Source organism: Pyxicephalus adspersus, chromosome 3, assembly GCF_032062135.1.
Source record: "Pyxicephalus adspersus chromosome 3, UCB_Pads_2.0, whole genome shotgun sequence".
NCBI lineage: Eukaryota > Metazoa > Chordata > Amphibia > Anura > Pyxicephalidae > Pyxicephalus > Pyxicephalus adspersus.
The window spans coordinates 105,887,713-105,908,582 of NC_092860.1; the positions used below are offsets into that span (position 1 = coordinate 105,887,713).

At 35.0% G+C, this 20,870-nt stretch overlaps 1 protein-coding gene across 2 annotated transcripts in view; it reads right to left on the reverse strand.

Moving 5' to 3' along the window:
* LRBA (LPS responsive beige-like anchor protein) overlaps window positions 1–20,870 on the reverse strand; it is a 347,246-nt gene that overhangs the window by 109,559 nt on the left and 216,817 nt on the right. For both annotated transcript variants that reach the window (XM_072405905.1, XM_072405904.1), the window contains exons 40-43: window positions 5,596–5,713; window positions 3,156–3,258; window positions 1,208–1,323; window positions 947–1,059 (exon numbers count right to left, since the gene is read on the reverse strand). In XM_072405905.1, coding sequence (XP_072262006.1) covers window positions 947–1,059; window positions 1,208–1,323; window positions 3,156–3,258; window positions 5,596–5,713 — 450 coding nt within the window. The remainder of the gene's footprint in view (window positions 1–946; window positions 1,060–1,207; window positions 1,324–3,155; window positions 3,259–5,595; window positions 5,714–20,870) is intronic.

Genomic DNA, 20,870 nt, shown 5'->3' on the forward strand with positions numbered 1-20,870 from the left:
TTCAAGGTAAATGCTGCAATTCACACCTCAACTTCAAAGCTATGCTACACTTCTTGGTCGCTTGTCTGTAGAACTATCTCTTTCTCTTATTATGTCTGCAGGATGTCTTTAAGTATGATTGTGTTTTACTGCTCCTATTACATTAGGTTTCATTCTAAAATGCTTTTAGAATTATGTGGACTTAAATAAAGACTGAGAAAGGACACTATAAAAACTTGGTAAAAAGAAAGTGATATAAGAAACATGATGTAACAATGATGACATTTTTGTCAGCAGTTTGTTTTTTTAAGGAAAATGCACTCACAAGAGTGTATATAGTAGGTATCCTACATAGTTCAGAACTTCCTTACATATATCACATAAAAGGACATTATATGTAGCACTGATTGATTGGCTGCCTTAATGGTTACAAATTCAAAAAAAAAACATATGATTGCTCACTGTTAATTAACATTTTTGAAATAATCTCTGACTAGAGCCATTCAGAGTATTATTTTTTCATGTACACCCTGACAGTTCAATTAATAAAAATGATGCCAATTTGTTTGAGCCAGTCCACATCCTAAGGATTAATAAGGCTGTACATGTAGGTCCAAGGCACATTAATTGTTAGCTACATAGAGAAACATAAGCAGAATTTCCTGTTACTCATGGAAGTGAATAAAATAGCTCATGTGAAATAACTTACCATGGCTAACTAGAGTTGGCATTTTGCCATTCATGCGCTAAACAAGGTTGATGGATTACTTTATGCTACACATATAGGACTCCAACTATAGGTTCTGTTTACAAATCTTAATCACAAGAATCCACTTTAACTATGTGACTGTAATTTTAATTTCTTCATCTGTTCCATTAAACTGACTTAAACTGTTAGTGTAATGATAAATATATAGCCCACACATATGTACATATGTGTCTCAGGCTTGCTGTAGAAAGCACATACCTTGGACAAATCTCTAAAATTACTTGGAAGGGTAAGGTCCAGCTCTTCTGATTCATAGTTTGTGATGACCCAGGGAAAGACTGGATACTGATTCAAGTCATTGAAGGTTCGTCCTGTAAAGGCAGAAATGTGATTTTTTTTTTTTATTGCTGTACAAATTCATATACTACTGAACAAAAATGTAATTTTATAGGTCATAATACACATGAAAAATTTGCAGAATTGTATGAACACATGTAAACAATACAGATGCTGTAATACCAGCTATTGTGTTCAGGAACATCAAGTATTCGAAGTTTGAAATTTCTCTGTGCTGCCAGCGCTGAGTCATATTTGACGCTTTAAATATCTGCCGAGGACTAGCCAGGGAAATGCGTCTGCCAAGAAGAAAAAGAGACATACAAAATTTCAGTTTAATAAAAAAAGAATGCTGTTGACTCAACATGTTAATCCCTTCAAACTGAGAAAAACATAAGCAGAGTTTTGTTTGGAGACCTTGATATACATCACATACAGAAAAGTGACAGGCAAATCTTATAACTTTTTAAACATGGAGGCAGACAGAGCAATTAATAATGCCTTCTGCAGTCTCATCTTATTTTGGCAACATTTTAGAAAGTCATTCTGTTACCACTGAGAAATAGAATCACACATACCACCATGTAAATAAGATCATGGAAGAGCAGTGACATATGGGTCAACAGGAGGACCCACAGCACCCTGTAGGGAATACTATCCAACTCTTCATACGTTTTATGTAGAAGTTCCCCCAAGAGAGTCAAGATTTAACACCCCAACTGCCATAAAATTTAAGCATAAACCTTCTCTTTTACAAAGTGCTTTGGGCATGTGCAATATAACTTTGTTAAAGTAATCTATGATAACTCTTTTGATATCCCATCCAACAGCTTCCTGTTGAAGCTCTCTAGCAATCTCTAAACAGCAGTTGTGAAAAAAGCTTTATAAAAATCAACTTTTTTTTTTTACTATTTCTTCATTTTCTACAGCCAATAAATAAAATAATAATTCCAGTAGAGGTTAGGTTATGTCATTGTATCAAGAAACACTGCACTCATAAAAGCTTTTTACACAGTTTCACAAATGTTATCTATATGTGTGTGAGACCAATAGAAAGGGTACTGGTCATTGTGAGGCAGATAAAAAAAAATACCACCCCTTATTGTATATAGGCAATTCATATAAGCCACTAAATATGATTTAGCATCACCCCATGACAATCACCTACACAATAGCACATAGACTGAGAAAGGAAGAGAAAACAATGGGGGACTACAATGGTCATGAAGCTGAAAACAGTTGGATACTAAAATAAATGAGTGGCTCATCACTGTGTTTCTTTACTTTCTAATCAAATGCTGCACTAGTGTGTGTACACTAGTGTTTATATATACACACACAAACATACTTATGTACATACATATATACATACATACACACACAATCAAGCAGCCATTTTTTGTAATTTTTTTTAATTCACTTTGTAGGGATCTGTTATAATTCAACAATCAAAAGTATGTGCTGTTGTCAGAGATTAAAAACACTGTAATTAAATCTTCAATGAATAAAACATGACAATATCAAAATTGTAAATTAAAGGCTCACTGCCTATGATAATCTGCTAACTGTTTCAATTTTCAGTAGTCCTCTAGGACTGAACTAATGCAGGCAGAATATAGGCAGAATCTGTATGGAACAAATCAGCAAAGTAACAGTCTTTTCCCACGAAAAGAAACTGTGTTTCTGAGGCAGAAATGGAAAAACACTGAATTTGAAACTTTATAGCAAAATACACACATTTTCTTACACTATAAATCATGTCTGGGTGAATGTGGTACAACTCTTTATTGGTTATTGCCTCTGCACTTTCCTTCATACATATTTATAATAGGTATATGCATAATTCATGGCTTGCTTATCTTCATTTAAAAAGGCAGTACAGTTTATATTTGATAGCCTTATTTACCTTCCTATTTTTTATAAAACATTGTGATAAAAATAAATCAACAAATGCAACAAAATTAAAGTACTTACTCCAAAGCTCAATTATAAAATCAATACAAAGTATGAATGTTAAAGTCAAAATGTATTCAGCATAGTCTAGCTAGGTATGGAACACGTCAAGAAATAATTATGTGTGTAGTGGTAATACCGAGTAGGGCTCCTTGATAGTATATCACCTATTTGTTACCTGGTTTGGGGAAGCCCAAAATTCGTGCCAATTCCAACTCTTGGGAGACAGTGAACCACTTTTTTCACTGTAGATGGTTCTGGAAAGTTGAACATGACAGCAACTGTACATAAGAAAAAACATAGAAATATTTTAACAACACTAGCATAGCTTCATTTTATTTTATTTTTTATTTCACCAAATGAATTTGAAAATTAAATGTAGTTAATTAAGTTTAAATACAACAAGGATTTCTTTTAAAATACAGTATAAATCCTGGAGTCAAACACAAATCTTTTTATTTTCTAGTTAATAATTATAGCTTGAGTTTAGCACTATTATACACAGTATTTTTTATCTTTCTTTCCTATATAACTCTCTGTTTGATATCTCATACCCACCTCTTTACACACAAACTTGGAGCTCTACATTATAGGCTGTGTCTCCTATCTTTGAATTACTCACAAAATCCCATATCTCTATATTATGTGCAGCATCTCATGACTCAATAAAATGTGCAGTGCAACGCTTTTCTTTTTAAAACCCGGGAGTTTAATTGCACCATTATTTAACTATTTGTTTTAACACGTGTTAAGTTAGCCACTGATGTTAGAATACTCACACACACATTACAATGAGATTGTACCATGCCTTTATAATCCTTTTCTTTTGCTTATAAGTGTAAAGACATGATTAATTGACAGAATAATTTAAATTCAACAATCACAACTATCAGTCAGTGGTACCTCTGAAACTGCAGAAATTAAGAAAATATGGTAAATATAATGGAAATTGTACAAACACATTGTAACGCAAGATTAATGTTTAGATTCCCCAACAAATGTGAAGTGCAAATGCCTTCCACTCATCCTTTTCATTTATATCCAAACCAATAAACTCATTGAAACACTTATTAAAAATACCAGAGTAAAATATGGGTGGCCAAAAAATACAAATGAATCGTATTCAATGACCATCCACACACGGATGTATGTCCAAATCTGATTGTAACAAGTGGGGCGAGTTTACCACAAATCATAAACTCAATGTAATTTACCTCTACCATTTTGAATTTCTCATTATCAGAACAGGTACATATTTGGTAGAATATGATATAAAATGTAGATGCAAATATATTAGTAGGATAAAGTAGATCTGTGCTAAGTCTGATCTAGTGTTATCCTCTGCACAAAGCACCTAAACTGGGAAATGAAAATTTAGAGTATGAGGCCAACCAGGCTGTCCTGCAGTACACGTGTTGTAAGTGAACATGCCAACAGAAAAAAAAAAGGCAGAGCGATGGTCCCCTTAGTGTGCTGCATTTCCTTTATCGTCTTAACAAGCATTGTGCTTTTGACTATGTTCTGCTGCTGTCTCAGTTGGGAGCAAGAAATTGGCTCTGGGTTTGTAGATCCTAAGAATGGCTGAAAAGAATCCGAAATCTTTTTGCAGGTAAAGCAATTTTCATATACGTATCCCAGCTGCTTGCTGGAAATTGGCCCCAATAAAAAGTTAATATACATGGTATGATTGTGTAACCGTACATGATGTAGTTGTGCAGGAAAAATGTTTTTTTCTAAACATGGTTGGTATGTGAATTTTCGCAAACCTCCCATTCCCACATTTTTTAAAAAGCTAAACTTGCTTCCACTGCATTTTTGTTTGTATGCATTGTCAAACATTTGTTTATGGCTATGAAATATTTTCTATACACATGTCATTGAAAATTATATTTCAGTTTTACTGGGTAAATTATGATTGTTTACAGTGACCAAGTAGGAGTGTGATCAGTTTTGTTTCTAAAAGTTCATGCTTCTCTTTCCCATGTTCAACTTGCCAAGGATATACATTCACTCAGTTTTATTGGAGCCCATAAAAATATTTGCAATTTTTAACTACATGTGTTTGAGGTATATATATATATATAATATATATACACACACACATACATACACACATACATACACACATATATATATATATATATATATACACACACATATTTAATAATGTTTCTCTAATCATTTTGTTGTAATAAAACAATTTTCAAATTGGTAAAAATTAAATTAGATTTAAAAAAATAAATAAAATTAAATTCAAGTTATTGTTTTATGCTTCTCCCCCCTTCCTCCCCCAAAAAGGCTCACCATTTACCTTTAAGAAGGTTAACTTTAATGTCTGCTGTACGTATATGTAGGCCCCATCAAACCTGTTGCAGCTTTTTAGGTTAAAATCAAACTAGACAAATTTCTGCCTATCCTTGGATGTAGGGTTTATTAAAAAGTCTTAAATTGAGCACCTGGTAGTAAAAAACCATATGTGACATTTTAAGTCTGGGGTGTAAAATTGGGTGATTCTTTAAACAGGCTATGCATGCACACAAAAATACAAAAAACCCTTTTACAAAAGTTTAAACATGCCCATGTAACTTTTGCTATTATATATTATTTTGAGACATTACCTCTGTTTGCCATAAAAATTTCCAGGGCAGTGTTCTGCAGAAGATAACGCCTTGAGAATACAGCACGGATTTCTGTAAAGAGCCATTTCCCATGTACTCCTTCAGTGTAGGCCAAAATCTAAAATTACATTTAAAAAAAATAAATATATATATACTTAAACCACAATGGTACTAACTTTTCAGATAAAAAGCATTATTAAAACACAACATTCTAAACAGTGGTGTTTACAGGAAAAGTTTAAGAATATTAGGAATAATTGCAGCTGTAAAATAAAATTAAACATAATGGCATTTACAAAAGTTCACCACCATATAAAGCTTAGCAAAATGGGATTAGCCACACAATTCTTGTTCAAAGATTCTGCAAACATTAACATTAGGCTTCTACCCTTAAGCAAACAGTTACTCATCTAAGCAAATATTAATGCAGTGATTGGGTTGGAAAGAAACAATGGCACAATATTCTATATTCCGTATAGACTATAATAATCATTGCATAGTTTCAATATAATACACTGGCCATTATTGGAAAATTTAGTTCAAAGTCTACCTTAAATAGTTTATTCAGTAGTAGTTGCAAAATAAACTAAATTTCTAATCTTTCTGTGATTTATGAGACACAAATTGACCAGCAGAGGTATCCATCGGCATTACCAATGTAACATCAATGTTCAGTAATAAATTCATATACTGCTCTTTTTACAAATTCTCGCATGAATGCAAGTACTGGGTTATTGGCAACACCTAAGCAAATGGTACTATTCTCCAGAGTTTTGCATAGCCAACTCAACCAACCCAGAGGTGTACAGTATTTGATGACCCATGTTGTCTTCTATACTTATTAACCATGCTGTGCAAACATCCTAGTTTTAAAAAAAGTATGGAAAAAAAAAATGGAGATCCAAGCTAGTTTTAATGACATTAAAACACTGATAAAAAATATCATAGGAAAATTTAATTAAAATAGGATAACACAACAAGAATTAATTATGGAACTCTACAATCTCCAAGGCTGGTTCACATGTACCAAAAGCTGTCACATAGAAAGGCTGCTGAAAATCTTATTGTAAAGCCCATCTTGGGAAGGGTTTGCTGGCTGTCAAGCTGTCCACACAGGAAAAGACAACATAAATTTATACCCTTCTGCTTTGCTTACCTCAGCTACAGTAACTTAATAGGGTTTCATGTACTGACATATAAACATTGCAAATGCACTAAACTAAGTTTAAAACACAAACTAAACATTTCCTGTACATTTCTTCCTTTATGTCAGAGGCCAGCCATCATTCACCGCCATCAATTTACCAGTGTTTGCAAAATTTATGTTTGATTTTCTTTGTAATTTTATTAAAACAACCACTTAAAGTGTTATTTTAGTCAAAATAAAAATCAGCGTTTCCAAAAATTCCCTGAACTAATGCAAACTTCTAATATGTTCCTGTTTCCTTTTAAACTTGGATAGTAAAGTATTTGTTTTTTGTTCCTGTCATTTCCAAATCTTCAAATGTAACCTTTACCTATACTTACTTATTATTATTAATATTATTATTATTAATAAACAGGATTTATATAGCGCCAACATATTACGCAGCGCTGTACATTACTTTCACCCAAGCAATATCTGAACCAGGAAGCTGCTCATGTACCTAATAGTGCTTAGTCTCCTAGGTTGCACTTGGGTGCCTAGCTCCAGCATCACTCAAACAGCATCAGTCAACTTCTCCCTGGCGGTCACGTTCAGCAAGCACATAATACCCTAGTATTGAATGAGCCCCCCCTCTGACCTGTTGTACCTGTGTTACCCGAATCTGTAGGCACATGATTTTATTTTCCAAATAATATGACACAGGCAATGGGCAAATTGTGGTGTGCAGCCTTAACAACTTTAAAAAAACAAACAAACAACTTTTTGAAAAAACAGTTTAAAACACTATTTAAAAAAAAACTGCAGTGGAACATTTTGGATGGAAAGGAATGAAGGGACTGCTCTGGCTTGCAAGGTCTAAAATACAGATGGGCACCCATCACATAATAAGGACTGCAGGAAAAGTCCATGTTAATGCTGCAGTCTTCATTTTATTACTACCATTGTGTTCCCTGCATGAAAAAGTGTTAAATGCTGGTACAGCCATTGATGCAAAATAGCTGGACATTATACACACATACATATACACACCCAGGTGTAGATTCCTAAAGCTTTATCAAGATTTTTTTTTATCAAGTACCAATACTTTAATAATAGCAAAATAACTTAAAATAGTTGTTAAATTGATGAGCTCCGTGTAACCTCTGCTCTGTCATGCAGTACTATTATCCCCATCTACAGATGTACTTCAAAGTTCTGGAGTTCAATTAAAATTGGATTAGATGTGGATCTGTCTTCTGTGGGACTTTCTTCATACATTGACAGCACTCTTTACAAAACCCAGCCCTCCAGTAAATCGGTTACCCTGGAAATGACATTTTCACAGCTGCACTGCAGGTATGTCAAGTTCATCAGATACAGCAAAACCACCAAAAGAACAGGAACAGAACATTGTAACAGGCAAACTAACATGGCTACTTTTATGACTTATTCACTAATAAGTCATTTCCTACATAAATATTCAATCACCCACAATTTTTTTTTTTACAAATGTTGGATGTGATGCCTTCATTTGAATGGGCTGCCTAACACCCAATTTCCTCCTATACCTACAACTGTGGCTGAGGAAGTTCAGCTTATACACAGGATGAGAATTTCCACTGGTCTATATGAATACTCCTTTAATTATTGTATGGAAGCCAAACATTGCTAGCACATACAAAGTTACAAAGACAAAATGAAGAAAATAAAGCAAAAAAAAAATAAGAATAAGAATTTCAGTGCTTTTAAAAAAAATCTCTGCAAAGATCATGCCATTTTCTGTAGATGGGAAACAACCATTATGGGCAATTATTATATTTGTTGTGTTTGCCTGAACGACAACACCAGGTAGTGGTGCCGAAATTGTGGGTGTAAAGACAATGTAGTCTTCCCTGATAAACTCCTAGCTTGTCTGTCAGGTGCCAGCCATGTTCAGCCCCATTTTGTACAGTTCATATATTTAAGAAGATAATGAGGATGAGAGAACAGTGCATTGATCATGTAGGGGGTGATGAGCAGCAGAAAATCCCCCTATACATCCTACATATGGTCCAGGACAGAAAAGAGGCAAAAAATGTCACGTGACCTTAAGTTTCATAGCCAAAAAAGTCAGTATGATTTTTTTTTTATATGTAGAAAACACAAGTGGTTTATCATTCCACAGGCTTTATTACAATGTATTTATTTGTATTAATTAATATTAAGTTTTAACTACAGTTCTATTTTAACATTTATTCGATAACTCTAAAATAAAAAAGGCCTAGGAAAAGTTATTCCCCCAATTTGGACAAAATATTGACATTACTATAGAAGGTAATTAAACCTAACGTGAACTGTGTATTGATTGGGTAGAAATTGGGTATATAAAATGGGCTGGTAGGCAGCTTTAAATAGCTAAGGCTTTCTCTTCAGATTTCCGGAGGATGATAAAACCGCAGGAAATGATGTATCAGCTCATTTTATCTTATCACTATGAGGCCGAGTGAGAATGAAGTTCATATTTCACTAGATCTCATTGAAGACTGGGAAAATTACTTGACCCACTGACCTTAAATTTCACAAGAGGACAGAAATGCTTCTTCTGCAAGGCAACACAATTTTTCAGATGTCAACCTTTTAGTCTGGCTTTAAAAATTAATTTCATTTATATTACCAATGGTATTGATATTTTCAAAGAATGCTAACTGATACTCGAAGTAGATATTGGCAAATTGATGTTGTCTCTGAAGATGGGTAAAACTATTTCTTTGAAAGCTTATGTGGCAGACATATTTATAACACAAAAAATTCCAGGCTTATCAGAGAATATGTGTGCAGGATAGAAGAACTTTAGAGCATAGATCCTGATATAAAAGCCACTTAATAAAAATTTGCTGTTTTAAAGCAAAAAGCAAAGCTAAACGCGCATGTAACAAAAAAATGCAAGCATGTAAACAGCAAATCTGTATAGTACAGGAAACTTCCTATCTGTGCCTTCCTAGAGGACTTCACATTTTAATGTCCCCAAACATGGAGGAGCCATCAACAATAACTTGTATGTTGTTACAGCAAAGTAACTGTCCAGCTGATTTGTCTTTTTTTTTTTTTTGCAGGATAAAAATGGCTTTGGTAGATTTTATATCCTAAATCTAGACAAAAATCTTAGTACACATGTGGACTATTTTAAGTTGCCAAAAGAACAGTTTTATCACACAGTGCAGTGTTTGGAAGGGCAGGAGACCTTCTTCATTGAAGTTAAACAGTAAAAGCAATGTACACATGTAAGATCACAGTCACTGGAGTGAATAGCAGTTATTTCCAAATGATCCACCAGGATGGATTGATGAACGTCAGCGGATAGCTGTACGTTTGCCCGATTCTTGCCCAAAACAGGCACAATTGTTCATCTTAGGTGACAATAATTTATTGTATTTACACAGCCTTACCACAATTAATTCTAAATGAAACAACTCAGATGCAGTTGAACTGCAAACTTTCAGCTTTAATTCAGTGGGTTGAACAAAAAGATTGCATAAAAATGTGGGGAACTAAAGCCTTTTTTTAACACAATCACTTCATTTCAGGGGCTCAAAAGTAATTGGACAATTGACTCAAAAGCTATTTCATGGGCTGGTGTGGGCATTTCCTTTGTTATGTTATTTTCAATTAAGCATCATCCTTAAGCTGCAAAAACAGAAAAAACCCATCCGAGAAATTACTACAATATTAGGAGTGGCAAAATCTACAGTTTGGTACATCATGAGAAAGAAACAAAGCACTGGTGAACTCAGCAACGCCAAAAAACCTGGACGTCCATGGAAGACAACAGTGGTGGATGATGGCAGAATCATTTCCATGGAGAAGAGAAACCCCTTCACAACAGCCAACCAAGTGAACAACACTCTCCAGGAAGTAGGCGTATCGATATCCAAGTCTACCATAAGGAGAGGACTGCATGAACGTAAATACAGAGGGTGCACTGCAAGGTGCAAGCCACTCATAAGCCTCAAGAATAGAAAGACTAGATTGGACTTTGCTCAAAAACATCTAAAAAAGCCAGTACAGTTCTGGAAAAACATTCTTTGAACAGATGAAACCCGGATTAAACTTTATCAGAATGATGGCAAGAAAAAAGAAATGGTGTCGAACAGCTCATGATCCAAAGCATACCACATCATCTGTAAAACATGGCGGAGGCAGTGTGATGGCTTGGGCGTACATGGCCAGTGGCACTGGGACACTAGTGTTTATCCATGATGTGACACAGGACAGAAGCAGCCAAATTGATTCTAGGGAGTTCAGAGACATACTGTCTGCTCACATCCAGCTAAATGCAGCCATATTGATTGGGAGGCCATTCATAATACAGATGGATAATGACCCAAAACATACAGCCAAAGCAACCCAGGAGTTTTTTTAAGCAAAGAAGTGGAATATTCTTGAACAGCCAAGTCAGTGACCTGATCTGAACCCAATTGAGCATGCATTTCACTTGTTGAAGACTAAACTTCAGACAGAAAGGCCCACAAACAAACAGCAACTGAAAGCCGCTGCAGTAAAGGCCTGGCAGAGCATTAAAAAAGGAGGAAACCCAGCATCTGGTGATGTCAATACTACAGGCTGTCATTGCCAGCAAAAGGTTTTCAATCCAGTATTAGAAATGAACATTTTATTTTCAGCTTTTTAATTTGTCCAACTACTTTTGAGCCCCTGAAATGAACTGCTTGTGTTAAAAAAAGGTTTTAGTTCCTCACATTTTTATGCAATCTTTTTGTTCAACCCACTGAATTAAAGCTGAAAGTTTGCAGTTCAACTGCATCTGAGTTGTTTCATTTAAAATTAATTGTGGTAATGTACAGAACCAAAATTAGAAAAAAGTTGCCTCTGTCCAAATATTTATGGACCTAACAATGGTGTATATATGTATATATAATTTCAGGATATGTTTGTAGATTAGGTGGTATGTTTGAAGTTACATGTAATATATTTTATTATGAATACTGTATTTGATTTACTTATGTATAATGTTATATTTCATCATTAGACACAAGGAATTGCATAACATTTACTGATTTAATATTAGGGGAGGAGTAATTTAATTTAAAAGGTCAGATCTATAAAGGTCATATTGCAAGTCCTTGACAAAGCTCATAATGCGAAGGGTGGAGTTTTTAGTGGTAATGTCATTGAGGAAAATGTTTATGATTTTTGCATACATTTTATCTTTTAGTTTTAGTACATTTTAACTAGGACGATTACTCTTCTACTAAAGTATATATTGACAATTGTATTAGATGAGGCCAATTTCCAAGGGTGAGTGAGGTGAGAGGCAGGTCAATGTTCAGAGTGGTGCTTGTGGGAGATCATTTATTATGTGCTGTTTTTTTTTATATTACTAACAGAAGATGAATCAAATCACAGTAAAATAGTAATTCCTGTAAACGGGTAAAAAAAATAGTCCCTACTAATAGTCCCTGGTCTACTACCTACTTCCCAAAAATGTGTGCATCTTTGATGTTATCGTTGTTTAGTGCAATGTAACTGCTTCATGGTAAACTTGTGTTATTTTTTTTTTTAAAAGAAAATGCTGCCACATACATGAACAAGATTTTTTGTGGGTCATTTAAGTATCTGTCTGACCCATACCACAATATATTGTTACCAATTTCAGCTAGGAGAGAATGCACATTTGCATCACTGACACTTACAATCACCTTACCTGTACCTGCCAATGTCACAAATCAATGCGGGGAATCCCACTCTTAGTTAAGTTGAAACTTTAGCTGGTGTGCAGTTGGCAAACATTCCAGTGTGGTGTTACTTTCCAAATAAAACCCCAAATTTTCTAATAAACCCATGACATACATTTCACAAAATATGAAGATATAGTTTAAAAGTAGTAAATGCACCATAAAGCACCTGTGCATAAACTACACAGAAGTGTATTTACATATCTTTATCTAAAAAAATATTGGGTGTAAGTACCGATTAACCATTCAGAAATGTATGATTCAATATTAGAATGGTAAAATTTCGGAATTAATAAAAGCTTATACATTATTCTGGATTAATTCTGTCTCGGCGCCAAGAAATGAGGAACCCCCAATAAGCAAACAATCAGATCATCTGAACATATTACCTATTAAGATTTAGAAAAACACACATGCAGCCTCTTCTGGCTCACACTACTAAACAGTATGACACACAGAATAAGAGAAATGGACACATGGTCCTCTGTACGTATAGGCACACTGAACGCATAAAAAGTCCATAAACCGTATGAGGGCTGTTGGGTAAACAATGGAAAAAAAACAGGAACAAAAGCATCAATTACTCATGATAATCTTCTTGAGTGTAGATTTAGAAAGTACTTGGCTTTAATGTGTTGGAGAACATTATTGAAAGCATTGGTACAAAATAATATACCTGGATCTCTAAAACCTTAGGCTTATTGTTCGTTAAAATGATTGTGCTAAATCCTGCTTTATAACCAAGACTGTTCAGAATAACAATTTAAAGAAAAAAACAAAACAAATAGAAGATACCTGGGCATTGACTTATTCCACTTTACAGAATCGTCATTATTTTGACTTCTTATCGTCAATACCACTTCATTTTAGTGGGAATGAAATAATAAAACTCCTATCTATTATCCTCTTCCTGATCTGCTCAAGTGGAAACAGTTAATAACATGGTACAAATTGAACTTTGGTCGTCTAATTTCCTTTTTTCTTTTGAAATGCAGTGTGCTTTAAAATATTACTTGGAAAAATAATTTGTATTACAGGCAAAATGGGTGCTGAATTTATAGAGGCAATGGGCATTAAGTGTCTTGATCCCCGGTATTAGATATATGCAGCGTTTCCTTTATCTACAGTGCTAAAACATGATCTCATTTTATTACAGTGCAATAATACAAGGGGCTTATCTTCCTGAACACAGGGCCATCAAGTCAGCCTAATAGCAGGCATTATACAATAGGTCATTTATCTTGTGTTCAAATTTTTGGTTGCAATGGTTAGTTTATGAATTGGTACATTATTGTGGATGAAATTGCTGCCTATTTAAAAAAAAGTTAATCTGTTTACAAGCCGTCTTATCTTAAAATGCCAGAGCTATTAGGAAACATGTCCATAACTGTCAAGAAAAGAGAATTAAGGGAAAGTAGGGAATATTACACAAATAAAAGCCATAATGATTTAAGGCTTTTCTCAGTAAGTAGACTGTTGCTGGATCATAAAATGTCTTTACAATTGTACAGTTTTTAGCAAAGTATGTAATAGAGCTGCTTTACTTATTGGCTCCCAGTGCTGCTCATTCATCACTACAGCTTGTTTACCAACCAAGTAATGTGTGTTTTTACTGTTCAGTTCAAATCATACAATTTATTTTATCAAAGCAAATATGCCAACCAAAATGACCGCAGCAAATTGTGCTTTCCCTTGACTGACATACTGCTCTGAATGCCTGGAACATCTGGCAACACGTATTTAGGTGCCAAAATGATATCCCAGTGTTCTCACTTTTCCCCCAGCATAAGTATATACAAAAGAAGCCCAGACTTTCCACAAATGTGTTCTTTTTACATGTAAATCAACTAAGGAAATGATATGCAAGTCTGAAAAGGAAGTCTCTCCATAACCCTAATGTCTTAAGCAGCTATGATGTCAATACATTGTTGACTTTTATGGTTATTAACTTTATTTAACAGTGTCCACGAAGCAAAGTGACACTACCTGTATATTTCTGCTCAAAATACACATGTACCATCCCTTGAAGATACCCCACATTAATGAAGAACTAAGATTTATAAAACACTTTTTTTCCCATTGGGCTGTAACTCATATACCATATTTCCTTCCAATGGCCTTGTTGGAAGCAAAGCCTTTGGAACACTTTGGTGCTGCATTGAGGTATGCGTGCAAAACATAGTCAGAGCCAGATGTTGCCCAAAATACTTCTAAATACCTCTATCAGTATATTTTTGGTATGTGGTTGGAAACTAAAGTGCCAGGTGGAAACCCATGCAAATACACAGAGAACATACAAACACCAAGCAGATGGTGTCCTGGTCATATTTGCACCCATAAATGTTTGCAAATCATGAATCGACTGTGCTGAATCTTATCACCTGCAAATTTGTCTACTGTTAATGGAAAACGTGTAAAATGTTAGGTTCGTATTGTTGAAAGGCATCAATAAAATAATGGGTCAATAGGAGTGCACGTTGACTGATCTACCAGTGTATGAAGACACAGGGATATGCATGAAGCCATGGGGAAACATATTCTCTGCAGATACATTTGTGTTGGTAATCTAAACTGTAATCCAATAACTACCAAGCAAAGGTGCTAATTAAACTTTGCTAGCAGAAATTATCTATTTTATTTTTTTGCACTGCACTAGTATTACAATGACCAGAGAACACAGCAGAAAGTCTGCTCAGGTTCTTTCATATGATTGTAAATAAAATATATTTGCTATTTTACCAAAGCAGCAAAGGAATGAAAGATATGAAATTACTCTATGCAGTGATCCAGTCATATATTCCTGTCACCGTTTATCAGTGAATGAGTTTATCAAATTAATGAGTGTTCAGACAAGTAGGCTGCCTAATGAGAGCCCTTATGAATGTGGCCCAAGTTCTGCTCCAGTGATGATCACATCAAAGTGACAGAAGCAAACAAAAAGGGCCATCCCTACACCACATGTGCACAAAAGCCATAACCAAAATATGTTCTTATAGAGACCGTGCTTTTAGATTCTGCTATTAGAGTTCTAATATCTGTAATAAGGGGATCAGCAATTCAAACTATTAGACTGGGGAATGCATTTTTTAAAACTTGGTTTTTTTACTAATTTTTGGGTGGTGAATCCAGAAATGACCCCAGTTTTTTGCTATTACATCCAGTTTTTATGATACAGGGTACCCTTTATTTTTGTCAAAACACATACAAATTTTACATACAATGAAAAAATAATGAAATAACTTAAATGTACAGTTTATTTGACTGTTCTATTGTATTTCTTTTGTTCATACAAAGGATTTATTGTTACTCTATGACACTTTTTTTTTTTTTTTTTAACAGTAAAACATTTGAAAATTAATTGGGAAAGCGGTTATGGTAAAAATTTACGCTTGTAGCTTTTCCTGGAGTGTTCAGTGTTAGGAAAATCCCGCAGGATGCTCCAACAAATAGTCAGCCATCATATGTACATCCCATCTAACCTGATACCGTCCTTCCATGACCTTCAAAACATGGTGGAATCGTTCACCTTGCTCATCACTGACTTCACCAAGGTTTTCCAGGAAGTTAGAAAGATGGCTATGCAGAAAATGCACCTTGATGCTCATATTGCAACCAAGCATTTTGTAGCTCTCCAAGAGTTTCTGGACTATTTCTGTGTAATCGTTTGCTCGTGTGTTTCCAAGAAAGTCCTTGACAATGGCTTTGAATGATAACCAAGCATTAATTTCGACTTCTGACATTTTCCTCGGGTTGTCATATCCTATGACTATTTCTATGTGTTCAGCTGTTAGAACATGGGATAAGGATAGGCAGATGTTTGGCACTGCAGAAATGTCCCTGTCATCCTATAGCCCATTGTGGGGCAACCTGTCCCTACCTCATTTTACTTGTATTCCAGACCTGGTTGTTTGGACTGCTGTCAGACATTGTGAAAGAGGGTAGACTGGTAACTTATAGTGAAGTGAAAGAAATTAAATTTTTTAAAAAGAAAATGGATATTTGTTCAGAAATTCACAGCTTTAATATGCTTTTTCGGCTCCATAATGAGTTAGTACTGTTAAGATGTTTCTCTCTTAGTAAGGTGCTGTCTCAGACCTATCAATTGTTATGTTCTCACCCTGATAACTCCCACTGAGGCATGTTATTTGGCCTGGGTAACTGACTGTCAAGATCTTGATGAAGAGGACTGGGAGGGTTTGTGCTTCCATTTAGCTCTTTAGTTTACCATTCATTCAGTTGAGGATAATTTATAGGCAGAAAATAATAAAGAAAAAATACATTTAAAAAAAATGTATTGTCGTACAATCCCTTTTATGTCAGCATATTCTGTGCCTATTTTTTTTTAATGACTAACAATTCAAATTTCCACTACTAACATCTAGAACAAGCTGAACTTTGACACTTAAAGTGCACCCCTTCTACAGCCCAATCACTATCAAAGCCTGGTAGTAATGGAGGCTGTCTCCTACCCCCACTTAAGAACTGTTCGGCATTTGGGTAAAACAGGATTACACTTTCATTATCACTTTTTTCAGGTATGAGTAATAGCACTACTTCAGGTAACACCTGTGAACAGTGCCCCCATTGAGATATAGTGTATCACCCATGACCACTCAGGGAATGAATGGGGTCAATGAAGAGTCGCTTCACACCGCCTATCCGGCAACTGCATCCAACAAGTAAACACACACACACACTGCACATTGTACATAAAAACTTACATACTATACATAAATAAAATGTAAATGTCATAAATCTTTAAAGACTGAATATGAGTGATGAGAAATCTGCCTGCGTGCAATGTGTTTGTAGGAGAAATGAGTTTCATTTTGACCAGGGCTGACTTCATTTGAGGTTCTTATCATGTATAAAAAAAAAAGTCAGGAGCTGCAAATAAATATGGAATAAACCATGTCCTCTGGCAACACCCACACTTTTTGTCTTGTATTCCATGGAAATCTGTCCCTAACAGGCAATAACTTGTTAGTTGTACTTGTCAAAAAATTCATAATGTTTCCCTGAGACACCTATAATAAGCATGGTAACCATGTTTATGAAAAATTCTAGTTGTCTAGCTTCTATATTGATTCAGTGTCACTGACCTGGAAAAGGGATATTAGGAATACTGACCAAGAATATATACATCAGGAGTGCTGACTTTACAGTTAACTCTAGGTGCTAGATTGTTCAGTAGGTAGCTTAGAATGTACTACAGACAGCAGGGCAACTATACTCATCAACATTTGGCTACACATTGTTCTTGGTACCGATTTCCACTACATTGATTTTTAAACATGTCAAATATGGGTGGAATAAAATGTGTAAATGCCACTAATGCATAGTGATGTAAAACCTTACAAAGAAACTCATCTGGTTGATCCACCAGAATTGCAAAAGTTGAGCTGGGTTAGAACTGAATGACAGTAGCATTATCTTCTGGTTTCCAAAAAAATAAATAAAGTTTAAATGAAAACCTAATGACCATGCATGATAACGGAACACTAAATTAAGGTGAGAAAACATGAATACCACTAAAAAGAGCATTCTCCAACTTCTTAACATTAGTTTTATAAATAAACATTAGTGTTTACAGGGCTGCAGTGCTACTTAGGAGAAGTTTTCCATCAATCCTATTTCTACCATTGTGAGCTCCAGCCAGCTAATGCACACAATGGGGAGGCATTCTTTTGAAAGTCGTCTCACAGCTTTGCATTACTTTAAAAAGTAACTTTTCTCTATGTTATGAGTTATTCATCTGTGACAATTTCTGAAGTCCAAATAAAAGCTCTGTTTTTTTATTTTTTTTTATTTTATTATTGGTGCAGTCTCATTGTTTTGTCTTCACTGGCAAAGCCTCTTTTGGGACATTAAGCCTGCATTTACCATAATACGGATTAGGCTCTTTTTGTCCCATTGCAGTGTTTGTTAGCAGGTTAGTCTTTTTACATTCTTCACAGCCTGCCTGCAGATTACCCTTTAGGCCTCACAAAATACTTCTGTGGATTTACAGAAATGCCAGCGTGGTCTTGGGGTTAATTGGAAGAAAAGTGAAGCCTTTAACACATTGACTCATTAAACATTTAGCCCACTACATGCTAAGCAAAGAAGAAAGAGAAAAGATCAGAACAATAAAAAGATCCTCTATTTGTAGCAAAAATAAAGGTTATTTGTGTAAAGACAATTCTGCAATAGTGGGACTTCAAGATGGCAAAACAGGAAGAAAAATCCTCATCAGAAAAATGTTCACAAAAAAAAATTGCCATTTAGATTGCAAATGATGGCACAATGCAAATTGATGTAATTTCTGTTCCAAAAAAAAAAAAAAACACTCCACAATAGTTACATTATTGCATCTTTTGGTCAAATACCATAGTCATAATCTGTATAGTTTCTGCACTACAGTATCTGTATACTGTTTATAATAATATGTAACTCTGAAAATCTGCATTGTATAAGTGTTCTCCCTACATTTTCATAATTGTAAGGTTCTGATTTCCCCATAAAACTCTAATACATATTGGTAGGTTACCTGGCTTTTAAACAAACTGGCCTTAAAATGTGTGTTTGTGCTCTGGCAAGCTAAGAAGTACTAAAAAAGCATATTGTATGTGTATGTTGTAACCAGAAAGAAGAGAAAGCACCTTAAAGTTAACATATGGGTAGAGAAATATAGATGATGCCAATTCAAATTTGGTTTAGAGCGCAGGGCGGTTAATCCGAACCCACTTTCAGTACTTAATGAGTCAATGATCTGATTGAAGCATGCAGCTAATCAAGCCTGAACAACTCCCATCCTACATGCCCGATCCAGGTAAAAAACTTACAAAGTAATAAAGTAAGGATCAGAGTGATAGCCCTGGAGCTGCTACCTTTAATAAGAAGTAATCCCCTTTTATATGGTCTTTGCAGATCCACACATTTTGCTGGGAATATAGTTTTCTGAAAAAAACACTCCTTCTGCGCATGCCTGTGATCAGGGCATGTGCAGAAAAAGCAGCCAAGAGCCTCCCGAGATGCATGACTATCTCGGTTATCTCAGGATCAAGAGTCGTGGCAATCCAGACAAAAAGGGGAGGTGCTGCACCCTTTTAAAAATACAATTTTTACTTTAAATCAATGGGTTGTCTGCCCTTTTATGTAAAGTAAAAATTTTGAGTTTAGGTCCGCTTTATTTCTAGTGACACGCTGCATCAAAGCCCATGGCTTTTCCTTAATAAAAGTAAAAATCCTATTTTAAAAAGCCGGTAGTTACCACAAAATCCTGGTGTGGGTCTCAATATTTTATGAGAAGCTTATATAGCTTTGTTGTTAAGTTCTGACCAAATCTTTATTAAAGAATTCAGGTGAGACCAGTGGACGGAAGGCATTTAAAACTATAGACTGTAGGCACAGGGGTGACTAAGTGTACCCCCCACTCAACCACATACTATTTTTAAGATTAAATCTTTTAGGCTACCGTTTAGGCAAACAACAAATATTTACTTTTAAGTTCAGGTCTATTTCAGAGTGTGAATGTGAGGGATATTTGAAAATGTTTTGAAACAAGCCGAAAATTTAAAAACCAACTTACGGAAAAAACATCAGTAGTACAACTAATCCAACATTTGCGTTATGCTTTGAAAGTGACACATGGATGCCATGTTTAGGGTAACAAAAGGTTAATCTGTAAAGTTCTCAAATCTCCTTTGTTTTCAGAACACACGAGATCTGCATTCTGTAATGTTTTGAAAATGAGTAGCGAAATCAGAAGTACAAGGAATAAAGCAGTAGCATATGTAGGCTATTAAAACTGCTAGATCATACAGCCATATATATACAACATGTATTTTGACAGATACTAAATAAATAATAAATAAAGCTAAATAAATATATCACAAACAAGTGCTAACCAGTGGGAGCCAAGAGATATGTGTGCTCCTATGTAGTTTGATCAAATTTTGAAATACGCTTTGTGATTTGAGTGACAATTGTTACATATTTTTCATTCATGGTTGCATCTGCACGATTTTTTATAATAATATAAAATTTCAATAATAGCCCCTTTTTTATTGAAAAACGAAAACACTAAAGCTGCTGTACACATTCGAAGAAACCTCAGATCTTCATGACCCTCACTCAAAATACAAAACAACAAAAATAATTTAGTTAAAAGTGAATTATACAAATTAAAAGTTTTATTGTAGCTGTGCTGGCAGCACACTGGTTGCTCAATGGATAGTACTCTAGGTTCCTAGCACATCCCAAAAATGCTGTAAGGCTGACTCCCCCAAAAACTAAGGACTATGGTATGAAGTGCATAGTATAGAGTGTGACACCCTCCCCCCCCCCCCGTAACCATTTTTTCTTTCTATTAAAAATCTGTAGAGGGCTGTATTTTTTGCATCCTCCCCTCATGCAGTGTAGCAGCAGGCCCAGGAATT